The following is a 14848-nucleotide window of genomic DNA, read 5'->3' as shown; positions in this document are numbered from 1 at the left end:
GTGTTTGCTGGGCTTCGTGGGATCGTTGAGGGAACTCCCACCTGTGGGGGCCTGTGACTTTTTTGCTGGTCTTCATTGGGGCTTGCTCTGTTCCTGTGTTCCTGAATCAACCTCTTCAGGCAGATTCTGGAACTGGTTGCTGAGCACCAGTGGGTCAGACCTTCTCCTCAGTCTTCTACTCCTATGTGTAGGTGCTCCTGATTTTGATTTAATAGATTTCCCTCCTCCAGCAATCTTTTCTCTAATCCCCAGACTTTCTCCTCTAGCAGAGCCACTAATTTACACTTGCTGCATTTGTAAAAACTGTCTCCCTGAGATAAAAATACATATTCCGCAGATGGTACATGTCACTACCCAACCTTCAGTCTTTATGCCACTTAAGTTCATCTGAAATATTTCTCAAACAATCCTACATGTCACTGAATCCTTCGGTTTGATCCTCTGGCAATGAGCCTACAGCCAAGAGTCTTTTAGCTCTTGCCCTATGGCTCCTTAGATTCTTCTGGTTTGATCCAGAACCCTGGAGTCCTTTGGTTCTTTTGATATTGCCTCTGGCAAGCAAGAGCCTTTTATAGCACAAAGGCCTACTCAGCAGAGGGCGGAGCTAGCAGTCAGCTCCTGAGATAACACTCTCCTCGTCCCAGCTCCTCCAAAGGAGGAGGAGTTCAGTGGAGGTCTCCTTTGGCAGGCGGGTTCTGCAGCACGTTCTGGAACCAGTCTAAGTACCTACCTGAAAGGGCCCAGCCTTGAGGATGTCCCAGGGGGAGAACAACTATTGGACTTACTGAAGAGGGTCCTTCCCTGGAATAAGGAAGACATCTGGCCCTCCCAATTAGATTGGTTCTGGAACTTAACACAACATACAGTGATGGCATTGTACAGGTGAAATTAGAAAAAGGAAACAAATCCCCTCTTTTCCCTTACTGTTCCTCTTTCTATTACAACACATACACAAAAGGGATGTTTAAAAATTAATGTTAAATTAATTAAAGATTAGTCACTTTCAAGTTTCAGTTAATTTGCTATATGGCTCTCAAAGTGTCCAACTGGGGATGAAGCGCAGTGCACATGACAGGAACCAAAAGGAGGGTGTTTTAATTAAACCCTGTCTCTCTGAGCAGCTGATGGGAAAACCCAGCCTTGCAGATGTCCTCTTTATTTCAGGGGAGAAGCATCCTCTTCGGTAAGTCCAATGGACCTGGGTGCTCTAAGAACTACATTGGTGTCTCTGCTGTCCCAAATAAAGATTCTGATTTCAAGGATGCTCATTATGCTTTTCAGGAGGATCTTTCAGTTATGGACACTGAATTGAAATTTACTGTATTGAGAGTAGGGATAGTGAGTCAGGAGAGAAGAAGCCTGTTGTATGGATTCAGTGTGTGAGACAGTATCAAGAATGGGTGGATTATCTTTGACTTCATTTTCTCCCTCATGGGTTCTATGACATCTTACAGTTACATTAAATAACCATCTCTCTCAAAAGAAATGAAATGTTCAAGCTTTTGCTCATAATTGATATGGTTCTTCATAGGTATCTGGAGCTGCTCCACCAAGGCCAGGAAGCAGTTTTGCTCATTTTGGTTTCGATGAGCAACTCATGCACCAGATCAGGAAGTCGGAGTACACTCAACCTACCCCTATCCAGTGCCAGGTGGGTCTGGCAGTAAAACAGAAATCCCAGAATATAAACTGTAGTGTTTCATTCTTTTTGAGAAGTAGATGGTTATACCTCCCAATAAAGTACTGCTATCAGTTGGTTTCTTGGCTAACAGGCAAAGGTATAAAATTTCATTTGAGTTTTGTTTATCCTAGTTGCTCCCCCCAAGAATAACAAGGGAAACTTTAATAATGATAATAATAACTTATTTTTATAGCTCAGCCTTCCCATTTGGCTCAGAGCAGGTAAATATTTTGGGGAATATATGTAATATTTACTGCCCTGTCAAACCGAAACTAATTTCACAGTTTTAACATATCAGATTGCAGTATTTGATATATTCGTGGAATTTAAAAGTTACAAATGCCTTCGTTTTCTGTAATCCAAATTGCAAATACACCCAATGCCTGAGAGAAAACTGCAAACTAGAAAAAGTCGACCAATTGGCTGGTACAAAAATGTAATCTTTTTGGTTATAAGTATTCCAATTTATTTTATAGATATTGTCTTCATCTCTATGATGTACAAACATAAACCAAAATGGGTTCCGGATAAAGACAAACATTTTTCTTTTTCAATAGACTGTTTTCATAGTTTTCTTACTCAGTGGTTCTAAGTAGGGGTATGTATTCAGCCACTCCAAGCCAAGAAAATACCCCAAAAATACCTTTATCGGAGAGGCTCATGGCCTTCCTCTTCATCTGATGGCAACAGTTTCCAGATGAGGACCCACAAATCTCACTGACAGGAGCCTTTCCCGCTTGATTGAAACATGGATTATGTGTGGCTTGGGGAACAGTACTCAGAAGAGCCACAGATGGCTTGTCAGCAACTGAGTATTACTGACTAATGTGTTTTAAGACTTTCCCGTCCTGGAAAGGTTATGGAGTTGGAGGGATTTTAAATTTAGAAAAAAAGACAACTGGGGGGAAAGGGATGGAGGATTCTGAATTTATGCATGGTTTGGAAAAAATTATTATAAAGATATTATTTCTTCTGTAAAACCAGAGCTCATAGATTCCTGATTAAGTTGATGGACAGTAGTTTCAGGAAAGGCAAGAAAGTATGTTCTTAAATAACTTCAAGCATAACATTCTCAACCTGTGGAACTCACAGACACAGGATGAAGCAATGGCCACACGTTTAGCTGGCTTTAAAAGGGGATTAGGTCCCTTTTAGGCACAGCAATATGCCAGCAAATTTGGAAAACTCAACAGTGGCCACAGGATTGGAAAAGGTCAGTTTACATTTCAATCCCAAAGAAGGGCAATGCCAAAGAATGTTCAAATTACTGCACCATTGCACTCATTTCTCATGCTAGCAAAGTTATGCTTAAAATCCTACAAGCTAGGCTCCAGCAATATGTGGACCGAGAACTTCCAGAAGTACAGGCAGGATTCCAAAGAGGCAGAGGAACTAGAGATCAAATTGCCAACATACGCTGGATCATGGAGAAAGCTAGGGAGTTCCAGAAGAACATTTGCTTCTGCTTCATTGACTATGCCTAAAGCCTTTGATTGTGTGGAGCACAACAAATTGGGGCAAGTTCTTAAAGACTACCAGAGCAAATCAAATCAAATCAAATTTATTTGATACAGCACTGTGGCCAGATAAAACAGATAACGAGAAAAAACATTTCACAGTAAAAAATTGCAAAATCAGGGAGCCAGTACAAAATTTAAAATATATAAAATTGTATAATTGATGCGAACATTATAAAAAAATGCATAGTAAAATACCTCTAAAAATCTTCACTTAAGCTTAAGTTGTCTTTCCCTTGTCCTCAGCACATGCGCACAAAATTTGGCAACCTGCTTAATAATATGGCCCCTACTATTCCACAGGAGGAATTTTACTTTTTCTTTGTTTGAACTGGTGGAGGAATTCCTGAGTAATGGGAGGATGAATTTATTTCTCGCAGAGCTAAAAGTAGGGCACCTTAAGAGGACGTGTTCGATTGACTCTATCTCCCCGGAATTACAGGGGCAGAGTCTTTCAGCTAATGGGGTTTTCTTGAATCGACCCACCAGCATGGCAGAAGGTAATGCAGAGCATCTAGCTAGTGTTAATGCTCTCCTATAGTATTTTGTTTCCAAATAGGAGAGATAGTCTGCAGAGGCTTGAATATATCTGGAACACGGTGGTGCACCATACTTAGGGGAGCGAGAAAGGTCAGTTTGACGCTCTGTGTCCTCAATCCTTTGTTTCACTACAATTTTCGCCTGATCGTACCCCAACCTGAGTAGTGAAAGCGGGGAAAAGCCTAATTTTATAATTTCCCTCTTGGTGGCCAACAGCCACTGGGATTTAAAATTGTCACAGAGGATTGAAGGAAGTAAACCAGCTGTGGCCCAGTGTGCCTTTAACCATAGGGAGATGTATGAAGTTACTGCTTTCACTTTGAATTTTGGAGACCCTGCCTCTAGGCGTATCCATGAGTTCGAAACACAGTTTGGAACCTCTAAGAAATTTTGTTTGAACCCACTCAAGTGGGGCAAAGCAAGAGGTTGGTGGCCCTAAAAAGGTCCCGTACGCCATTTGAGCAATTGTCTTAGCTTGGAAGAGTTTGAGTGCTGCTGGAACAAAATAGGCTCCATTGGAGCGATGGAATTTGAGTATATTGAGGGCACTTCTCTCCCCTATGTTCGCAAGCTGTCTACAGTGTTCGTGCCTTGATCCTGAAGCCTGAAAGGTAACTCCCAGGTATTTGAAGGACTTCACCTGTTCTAACCTCTTTCCAGCTAAGCGCCAGGTCCTAACTCTGGGGCGATTGCCGAAGGCCATTACCTTAGTTTTTAAATCATTTATTACCAGGGCTTCTTTCTCACTGTATTTCTCCAGCCCTGCCAGGGGACCAGAGCATCTTATCTGTCTCTTGAGAAACCTATATGCAGGTCAAGAAGCAACAGTGAGAACCAGGCATGGAATCACTGATTGGCTCAAACTTGAGAGGAGTTTGGCAAGGCTGTATACAGTCGCCTTGCCTATTTAACTTATACGCGGAGCACATCATGAGAAAGGCAAGGTTAGATGAGTCACAAATTGGGATCAAGATTGCAGGGAGAAATATCAACTGCCTCAGAACTCAGAAAGTGAAGAGGAACTAAAGAGCCTGTTGATGTGGGTGAAGGAGAGTGCAAAAGTTGGCTTGAGACTCTCAACATCAAGAAAACAAAGATAATGGCATCCAGCCCTCTCAATTCCTGGCAAATAGATGAAGAAATTGAGGTTGTGACAGATTTTTATTTCCTGGGCTCCAAGATCACTGCAGATGGGGACTGCAGCAAAGAAAATAAAAGACACTTGCTCCTGGGGAGGAAAGCTATGGCAAATCTAGACAGCATTCTAAAAAGCAGAGACATCACCCTGCCAACAAAAGTGCGTCTAGTCTTCCCAGTTGCAATGTATTGCTGTGAAAGTTGGACCATAAGGAAGGTGAAGTGTCAAAGAATTGAGGCTTTTGAACTCTGGTGCTGACGAAGATTCTTGTGAGTCCCTTGGACTGCAAGGCCAACAAACCAGTCAGTCCTAGAGGAGATCAGCCCTCACTGCTCCTTATAAGGCCAGATCCTGAAGATGAAACTCAAATACTTTGGCCACCTCATGAGAAGGAAGAACTCCCTGGAGAAGAGCCTAATGCTGGGAGCAATTGAGGGCAAAAGAAGAAGGGGACAACAGAGAATGAGGAGGCTGGATGGAGTCACTGAAGCAGTTGGTGCAAACTTAAATGGACTTTGAGGAATGGTAGAGGACAGGAAGGCCTGGAGGATCATTGTCCATGGTGTTGCGATGGGTCGGACACGACTTTGCACCTAACAACAACAAGGCACATCCACAGAGAAGTTCATTGATGGCCATTAACAACAATATCTAAACAAGCTCAGTGCAATGCTCTGAATACCCATGGTCCGGGGCAACAATAGCAAGTGTTTTTGCCTCTCTGGCCTTCTCTTTGTACTTCGAATGATAACCAGTTGACCACTGTGTGCCTCAACCTGGACCTGATGGACTATTGGTCTGATCCAACACTATTGGTCTTCCATTATTAAAAGTATAATACCTCATGCAAAGAGCCTCTAAACATGTCTTTTTTTTTAAAGGACTCTCCCTGTTGCACAATTTCATGTCAAATTTCTTCCATGTACATTTAGATGCACGAAGGCCTAATGCAATTTCTGTCTTCAAATAGCCAATTTCTCCCAAAAGTGGTCATCTTACCAAGGAAACAGAATTAGCAATTGGTATTTGCTAGCAGGAACCCCACAAATGGTAACCTTTTTGGAAATTATTACCAAATGCCACAGACAAAAATTATATGCTATGTAGATGTTATTATGGATTGAGTGTTTGGAAATAATCTCCCATGCTCAGTGTCACTTATTGCATTCTGTAAAGTTGGTGTGTTTAAAATACGTGTGGGTGGTTTATTTTATTATTTTTGGGCCCTTCTTTAGGGTGTTCCAGTAGCACTGAGCGGTAGAGACATGATTGGAATAGCGAAGACTGGCAGCGGGAAGACAGCAGCCTTTATTTGGCCCATGCTGATTCATATTATGGATCAGAAGGAGCTGGAACCAGGAGATGGTCCCATTGCAGTGATTGTGTGTCCAACTAGAGAGCTGTGCCAGCAGGTGGGTACATATTTAGAACTTACTGACTGTGAATAGGTAGACAGCCCATTGGATTCTGCTGTGGGGGACTCTTGGGATTTGCTGCTTGAGTTGGTAACATAATAAAATTCTGATAGGACCTCCAGTCTGTGTTCCATGTAAAATATGCTGCCCTAGCCTGGCACACGCAGGGTTAGTGCAAGGACAAGCACGGTTACAAAGTCAAGCAAGTTCAAAGCATGTACCAGAGAGTAGTCAAAAGTCCAGTCCGGGTTTTATCAGGAATTGCTAGTGGATGAAGTCTGAAAGAGTTGTCGTTTATCTTTACCAAGGTCAATCCAGAAATCTGTGGAGCATTCAATCAAAGCGTAGTCTAGTCGGGTGAAGCAGGGTCAATCCGGGAATCAGTCAAGCAGAGCTTCGCCAAAGCGTCGGGGAGCAGGAAACCAGTCAAGGCAATGGGTGGACATGTGCACAAAGTTGCAGCCACACTGGGAAGCACTTTGGCTGTGCTTAAGAACAAGCTGAGCTGTCACACCAAGTGGCTGCACCTGGCACTCAGCCTTCCCCCGATGAATGAGCCCCACCTGAGTCTGGGCTGTTCAGGGGTGTTGCTGCAGGCTGAGGTAATGCTGGTGCAGAGGGCATGGTGCTTGTCTGGCTGGGACCTGGTTGTGGCTCCCTATCGGGACTTGCCTCTCTAAGCAGCACACTGCTGCTTTGCTCCAGCTCCTCCACTTCTTCCTCTGAGGGAGCTGGCAGAATGAGCTCAGGCAGTGGCGCAGAGGCACCCTCTGGAGACGTGGCCATGACATAAAACCTATTTAGTAACATTTTACATATAAGATACTGCCATATGACATAGCTCAGGAATCCCCAGCATGGGGCCTGCTGACACATTTCCTGGTGCCCACCAAATGTTTCTTAGAAAGTGGTCAGGACCAGATGGGGGTTTTACCCAGCAAGGTATCTGGTTGGCTACTGACAATTTGATTGGAGCCAGGGATCCGTAGCCAGTTGGAGGTGGTGGAGCATAGAGCTCTTCTGGGGTTATAGGCAGGGAGGCGGTCTCTCAGATACACTGGGCCCAGACCACATATGGCCTTAAAGGTGATTACCAAAACCTTAAGCTTAATCCGGAATTCAACTGGGAGCCAGCTGAGATCTCCATAATGTCTTAGTGAGGATCCGGGCCGTGGCATTCTGCACCAGTTGTAGTTTCCGGATCAAGGATAAGGGTAGGCCTGTGTCAAGCGAGTTGCAAAAGTCCAGTCTAGAGGTGACCATCCCATGGATCACTGTGGTTAGGTGCCCTGGGTCCAGGTAGGGCACTAGTAGTTTGGCTTGGTGGAGGTGATAAAATGCCAGTTGCGCTACTTTGGTGACCTGGGCTTCCATTGTAAGGGAAGGATCCAGAATCACGCCCAGGTTCCTGGCGGAGTGAGTCACTAAGTTCCTCCCATGGTCCCTTCCTACCCAACCACAGGACCTCCGTCTTTGCAGGGTTGATGCTGGTGTGCAGACCATCGTGGAGCCCGGTGAGCCCCCTAGCTGTGGCAGAGTGAAGGAGAGTCGCTCGGACTCAAGGAAAGGAGTGTGCCTACTTGGAATTGTCTGAGGGGAGGATGAGATCTTGGATGGTCTTCCCTTTCCCCCTCTAATACCATCTAGATATTCCAGAGTAGAGCCAATTAGGTGTTACAGCTGCCTGTGGAGTTTGAGGCGACGTCTGTGGGTGGAGCCTGAGCTGAGAATCATCTGCAGCTTTGGAGGAAATCTTTGGACATCTACTGCCACCATCTCCTGGCTGGTGGTGGAAGCACCTTCTGACAATAAATCATCCTAGCCGGGGTGGTGGGTTTTTTAATTTAGTTGGTGTTTGGCAGTGGAGGCAACCATTGACTACCCAGTGGGATGTAGCAGTGGGATCCCTGGGGTTGTTATTAGATGTGTTAATGAGAGGGGAGTTTTAGAGTGGGTTTAGTATGGTTGGGTGTGGGAGAGTGAATATTTAGGCAGCTATTGGTTTTCTAGCCAGATTATGGTCTGCCCTACTGGGCCATCACAATGCAGTTGAGGCGATAGGAGCGGGGGTAATAGGGAGGGGATCCTGCCCTTGACCCAGATATCAGTGATTCTGAGCCAAGGGAGATATAGCAGTGGGAGGAGATTCGATAATAGGCAGGTGGTGAAGTACGGAGGTCCATGGAGGCCCCACCCGTGGGGTTTCCACAGGTGGTGGCCTGGTTGGGAGAGGAAGAGGGATGGCTAGAGTGGGTGTGGAGGGAGACTCGCAATAAGGTGGCTAGGACATCTCATTGCACGCTTATGAAGGCATATGAGAATGCAGTGAGAGAAGCAAAAAAAGACTTCTACGCCACAGAAATTGTGTCCACAAGTTCTCGCCTGGCACAGTTGTTTAGAGCAGTGGTTCTCAACCTAGCGGTCGCAACCCCATTTGGAGACACCTGGCCCATTCTGTGGGGTCCCCAGGTTGGGTGCCGTGGCAGCAGCATGTGGAGGCAGCTGTCGCAGAGCCATTGCAATGGCCACTTCCGTGCTGCCCTGACTGTTGTGTGCCTGTACTCCAGTGTGAATGTGCGCACATGCTGCCCATGTGCATACACCACCGCTGACCCCGCTGCAGCATCAGAGCGGTTGAGAACCGCTGGCTTAAAGTGATTAGGTCACTTGCTGCCCTCAAGGACAGTTAGGGAAAGTGTGTTTGAGTTGTGTGGCATTATCGAGCTATTTTGCAGACGAAGTCCAGTCACTCCGCCAGGCCCTTCCTGCCATGATTGATACAGTTTGTGAACTGGAAGCTCCATCACTTCCAGATGGCTCTCGATAACCGAAGTGGAAAAGTTGCTGGATTCAGTAAGGGCAACCACTTGCCCCTTAGATCCTGGCTCGTCCTGGCTGTTCAAGTTGGGCAACCAGTGGGTAAGAGGCCCCTTAAGGGAAATTGTGAACCCCTCCTTTACTTCAGGGGAGATCCCGGAGAGGCTCAAGGAGGCAATGGTTCACCCTCTACTGAAAGAAACATAGTTGGTTCTGCAGGACCCCGCTACTTCCGTCCAGTTTCGCATCTCACGTTTCTGGGTAAGCTAGTGCAGCGGGCTGCGGCAGACCACCTCCTATCATTATTGGAGGAAACCTTGGCCCTGGACCTAAACCTTGGCCCTGGACTATACCTGGCCACAGGGTGGAGGCCGCACTGATCGCCTTGGCGGATGACATCTGATGCCAGTTGGACCCGGGTGGGTCGGCCATCCTTGTACTTTAGATCTATTGTCCACATTGTCATGGTTAACCACAAGTTGGCCCACCTCCTCACTGGAGCCGGGATTAGGGGGACTGTGCTACAATTGCTGGTCTCCTTTCTCCAGAACCAGTCACAGAGGGTTGCTGTGGGGGATGAGTTATCGGACCCCATGGGGTCCCCTTAGGGGGCGGTTCTCTCCCCCATATTGTTCAACATCTACATGTGCCCTCTAACCCAGTCCGGAGTTATGGTCTGGGCCGTCAGCAATATGCGGATGACACCTAGCTCTATATCCTGATGGACGGCTGGACATTCCCCTGGTAACATTAGCCACATATTTCGAAGCAGTGGCTGGATGGCTCAGGTAGAGCTGCCTCAAATTCAACCCCTCCACGACAGAGGTCCTGTGGCTGGGGAGACGAAGACGGGATCAGGAAGCGCGTCTCCCATGCCTGGATGGATGCAATTGACACCTGCACCAACTACCAGGAATTTGGGGGTGGTCTTTGATGCCTCCCTCTCCATGGAGGCTCAGGTCACACAGGTGGTAGTGGTGGTGGTAGTAGTAGTAGAAGAAGAGGAAGAAGAGTTGGTTCTTATATGCCACTTTTCTCTACCCGAAGGAGTCTCAAAGCGGCTTACAGTCACCATCCCTTTCCTCTCCCCACAACAGACACCCTGTGAGGTGGGTGAGGCTGAGAGCCCTGATATCACTGCTCAGTCAGAACAGCTTTATTAGCACCGTGGCAGGTAGCCCAAACGGCATTTTTTCATCTGCACCAAGCACGGCTCCTAGCGCCCTACCTGTCCTCTGATCATCTGGCCACAGTGATCCATGCAACGGTCACTTCCAGGCTAGACTACTGTAACTTGCTTTACATGGACCTTAGCTTTGACCCAGAAATTACAGCTGGTACAAAATGTGGTTGCAAAGGTCCTCATTGGTACATCTTGGAGGGCCCACATTCAGCCAGTGTTACATCATCTGCACTGGTCTGTTTCTGGATCAAGTTTAAGGTATTAGTTTTAACCTTTAAGGCTATACGCAGCTTGGGCCCTGCGTATCAGCGGGACCGCTTGTCTGCTTATGCCCCCTGCAGGGCACTCCGCTCTGTGGGTATGAACCTGCTGGTCGTCCCGGGCCCCTGGGACATTCACCTGGCCTCAACCAGGACCAGGGCCTTTTCGGCCCTGGCCCAAGCCTAGTGGAATGAGCTCCCGAAAGAGCTAAGGGCCCTGCCAACCGCTGTGAGTCTTTGAGACTGGTGGTATATAAATTAAAATATAAATAAATCTCAAGAGGCCATTTTTTATTGAAACATAAAATTACCATTGCGTATGTGCATAGTTATACAAGGCTGCTTTTTACGCAGCTGTATGCTGATACGTTGTTAATTATACATTAGCTATTGTGTAATGTTTAAGGGTCAGACATTAGGATATGATCAAGCACTGTGCTCTCACTGTAACCATATGATGTGGTGTGCTGGACACGGGCCAGGAGAGTGTGCTATTCACTGTACCCATGTTAGCACAAACACAGATGAACCCTACAAAATCAGAAAGCTGGTAGTGGGATGGATCTTACATTCCGTTTTGCTAATAATGGCACTTTCTTCTGGCACTGGTGAGCCGTCTACCATTAGAAGAGTTTCCTCAGAAGAGAGTAGTGAGAATGGTCTGGGGCCTGGGGCCTGGCGACCAAGCTGTTTGTAAAAAGGCTGAGGGGAATGTTCAACTTGGAGAAGAGGAGGTTGAGAGGGGACATAATTATTCTCTTTAAATATTTGAAAGGTTGCCACTTAGAGGAGGACAGGGAGTGGTTCCTGTTGGCAGCAGAGGATAGTACCCGCAGTAATGAGTTTAAATGACGTGTGGAGTGATATGGACTAGATATCAGGGAAATTTCAGAGTCAGAGTAGTTCAGTAGTGGAATCGGCTGCCTAAGGTCTGCCTAAGTGAAGATCCCCTTCACTGGCAATCTTCAAGCAACAACTAGACAGATACTTATCCTGGATGCTTTAGGCTGATCCTACATTGAGCAGGGGTTTGCAGTAGGTGGCCTTCCAACTATTATTCTTGCTGTAGCAAGAGGCTCACTGTGCATTAGAAAAGTGCTGCTGTTAATGGGGTGGATTGCAGTACCCATCCCATTCACTCTGTGTGTCCATGTCTCTAAATTGCTGGGGAAGATGTATGAATTTGGAACTCCTGCTCTCTCCTTACTTTTTGTTACCATCGTATTGATGTTCTATAACTGTGTCTTCCTTTAGATTCATGCTGAATGCAAACGCTTTGGGAAAGCTTACAACCTGCGCTCTGTAGCAGTGTACGGTGGAGGAAGCATGTGGGAGCAAGCAAAAGCTTTGCAAGAAGGAGCAGAGATTGTAGTCTGCACCCCAGTGAGTACTTCTCCAGATGCCTTGCTGCCACAAGGGATTTGAAGAGTTCAGCTTCTCACGTTTCTGAATCTTTTGATCCTAGCTCATTGTCATCTTCCTAAATTCAGACAGTTGTGATGCACGCTGGAGTAAAGTCTCAGGTTGGAAAGGGGTGGGGTTTTAGATCTTTGGAAGTAATTTGCTTCTGAGGGGCTTATCAGACTTTGAAGCAACCAAACTATTTCCTGGGGCAAAACATCTTCCCTCAAATACTTATTTTTCCCCTCTTAATTGTGTTGGCTGACTGTTCTACTTTTCCCACAACTAAAAATGAAGAGGGGGGAAATAAATTTAGCCAAAATGAAGTTTAATTAACTACCTGAAGGTTAAGACAGAGTATCAAACAGAATATCGTGTCCAGATCATGGGAGGTGATGGTACCACTTTACTCTGCTCTGGTCCGTCCACAGTTGGAGTACTGTGTTCAGTTTTGGGCACCCCAGTTGAAGAGAGATGTAAACAAAATGGAGCTTGTTCAGAGGAGGGCAACAAAGATGGTGAGGGGTTTGGAGACCAAGACGTATGAAGAATGGTTGGGGGAGCTTGGTCTGTTTAGCCTGGAGAGGAGATAACTGAGAGGTGATCTGATAACCATCTTCAAGTATTTAAAGGGCTGCCATATAGAGGATGGAGCAGAGTTGTTCTCTCTTGCCCAAGAGGGACGAACCAGAACCAATGGGATAAAATTAATTCAAAAGAAATTCTGTCTAAACATCAGGAAGAAGTTCCTGACTCTTAGAGTGGCTTCTCAGTGGAATAGGCTTCCTGGGTTCTCCATCTTTGGAAATTTTTAAACAGAGACTAGAGAGTTATCGAGGCCAGTCCGGCTTCTTTGCGGGGTTCCACAGGTCTTGGTTCTCTCCCCCATGCTGTTCAATATCTTTATGCTTCCTCTGGCCCAGCTGGTGTGGAGTTACAGCTTGGGTTGTCATCAATATGCAGATGACACCCAGCTGTATCTCCCAATGGACAGCCGCCCGGACTCTCCCCCGGAACTATTTGCCCGATGTTTGGAATCCGTGGCTGGGTAGCTCAAGCAGAGTCACCTAAACTCAACCCCTCCAAGGCGGAGGTTCTATGCCTAGGGGATAGGAGGGCTGGTCATGAAGCACACTTCCCACCTTGGCAGGGCCACAATTGGTCATTGCATCCCAAGCCAGGAATTTGGGTGTGACCTTGAATGCCTCACTAACACTGGATGCACAGGTCAAGAAGGCAGCCAGCCAGGCCTTTCTTCATCTTAGAATCATCATTGGAAGGGGCCATACAGGCCGTCTAGTCCAACCCCCTGCTCAACGCAGGATCAGCCCTAAGCATCCTAAAGCATCCAAGAAAAGTGTGTATCCAACCTTTGCTTGAAGACTGCCAGTGAGGGGGAGCTCACCACCTCCTTAGGCAGTCTATTCCACTGCTGAAATACTCTGACTCTGAAAATTTTTTTCCTGATATCTAGCCTATATCGTTGTACTTATATTTTAAACCCATTACTGCGTGTCCTTTCCTCTGCAGCCAATGGGAACAGCATCCTGCTCTCCTCTATCTTCACCAGGCTCGGCTACTAGCGCCCTACCTGTCCCCTGAACATGAACATCTGGCCACAGTGATTCATGTGACAGTCAGAAAATAGATTTCTGTAACTCGCTTTACGCGGGCCTACACCTGAGCCTGATCCAGAAGTTACAGCTGGTACAAAATGCAGCTGCTAGGTCCTCACGGGGACATCTTGGAGGGCCCATATCCAGCCTGTGCTGAGGCAGCTGCATTGGTTGCCGGTTGCTGCCCGGATCCAGTTCAAGGTTTTGGTACTCACCTTTAAGGCTCTGTGTGGTCTGGGACCCATATACTTGAGGGACCGCCTGCTGCCCTATGCCCCCCACAGAGTTCTACGCTCTGTGGGTGCAAACTTGCTGGCCATACCTGGTCCTTGGGAAGCGCGTCTGGCCTTTTCGGTCCTGGCCCCTGCCTGGTGGAATGAGCTCCCGGAAGAGCTACGGGACCTGCAGGAGCTTTCGGTGTTCCGCAGGGCCTACAAGATGGAGCACTTCCGCCAGGCCTATGGTTGAAGCTGGCATACTGAGGAAGATCTGGACCCCTCCCCCCCCCCCCTTGGTCTATTGGCGGACTAAAATCAGCATCCACCATCCACTTCGGGGATGCTTATGCTCAGAAATGAGTCCCGGTAACAAAAGAAGGAATAAGAATAAGGATGATCTTTTCACTGTTTAAGCTCAGTGATCTAGAGATTTCTGTGATGTGGGTTAAGATATTTGATGCTAATAGGCTTGCTGTTACATTATTTCCATTCAGGGCCGGCTGATTGATCATGTGAAGAAGAAAGCTACAAACCTCCAGAGGGTCACTTATCTTGTGTTTGATGAAGCTGACAGAATGTTTGACATGGGTTTTGGTAGGTTATGCAATAGAAGCAGCCACAGTATGGATGTGCTACAGGCCTGGTCCATGTTCCCAGGTTCACATTGTCCTCCAAGGCTCCCAGTGCAGCTTAGCAAACACATTAGTAAAAGAATGTAAAGTTCTTGTACTGGCAGTCTTGTACTGGCTATTTTAGATTACAGTAGTGGGGCAAAATCCAAGACCCTTGGATTTGGAAATAACAACTAGGAGGGGAACGAAAACAATTTACCCAGTGCAGAGTAGCAAACATTTGGGAAATCAGGAATAATGCAACACAAAGAGGCGCATTTCTGTGGCATTCTCTGTGTTAGTTGTAAGTGGTGCTCTTGATCTTCAGATGGTCCTAGGTGGGCACTCCCAACCTCTGGAACTTCAGAAATATGTCAAAGCTCAATTCCCAGCTCCCTTCCAAAATATTATGCTTGCTCAGGCCAAGAAGATGTTGTGGCCAAGAAGATTG

At 46.6% G+C, this 14848-nt stretch overlaps 1 protein-coding gene across 6 annotated transcripts in view; it reads left to right on the top strand.

The window, feature by feature from the left end:
- Positions 1–14848, top strand: part of DDX42 (DEAD-box helicase 42) — a 46899-nt gene that overhangs the window by 22724 nt on the left and 9327 nt on the right. For all 6 annotated transcript variants that reach the window (XM_077314269.1, XM_077314271.1, XM_077314268.1 and 3 more), the window contains 4 exons: positions 1532–1651; positions 6112–6288; positions 11806–11934; positions 14281–14380. In XM_077314269.1, the coding sequence (XP_077170384.1) occupies positions 1532–1651; positions 6112–6288; positions 11806–11934; positions 14281–14380 (526 nt within the window). The remainder of the gene's footprint in view (positions 1–1531; positions 1652–6111; positions 6289–11805; positions 11935–14280; positions 14381–14848) is intronic.

The sequence above is a fragment of the Paroedura picta genome, chromosome 16 (assembly GCF_049243985.1).
Source record: "Paroedura picta isolate Pp20150507F chromosome 16, Ppicta_v3.0, whole genome shotgun sequence".
Classification (NCBI taxonomy): Eukaryota; Metazoa; Chordata; class Lepidosauria; order Squamata; family Gekkonidae; genus Paroedura; species Paroedura picta.
This window is presented reverse-complemented; position numbering and strand designations above follow the sequence as displayed.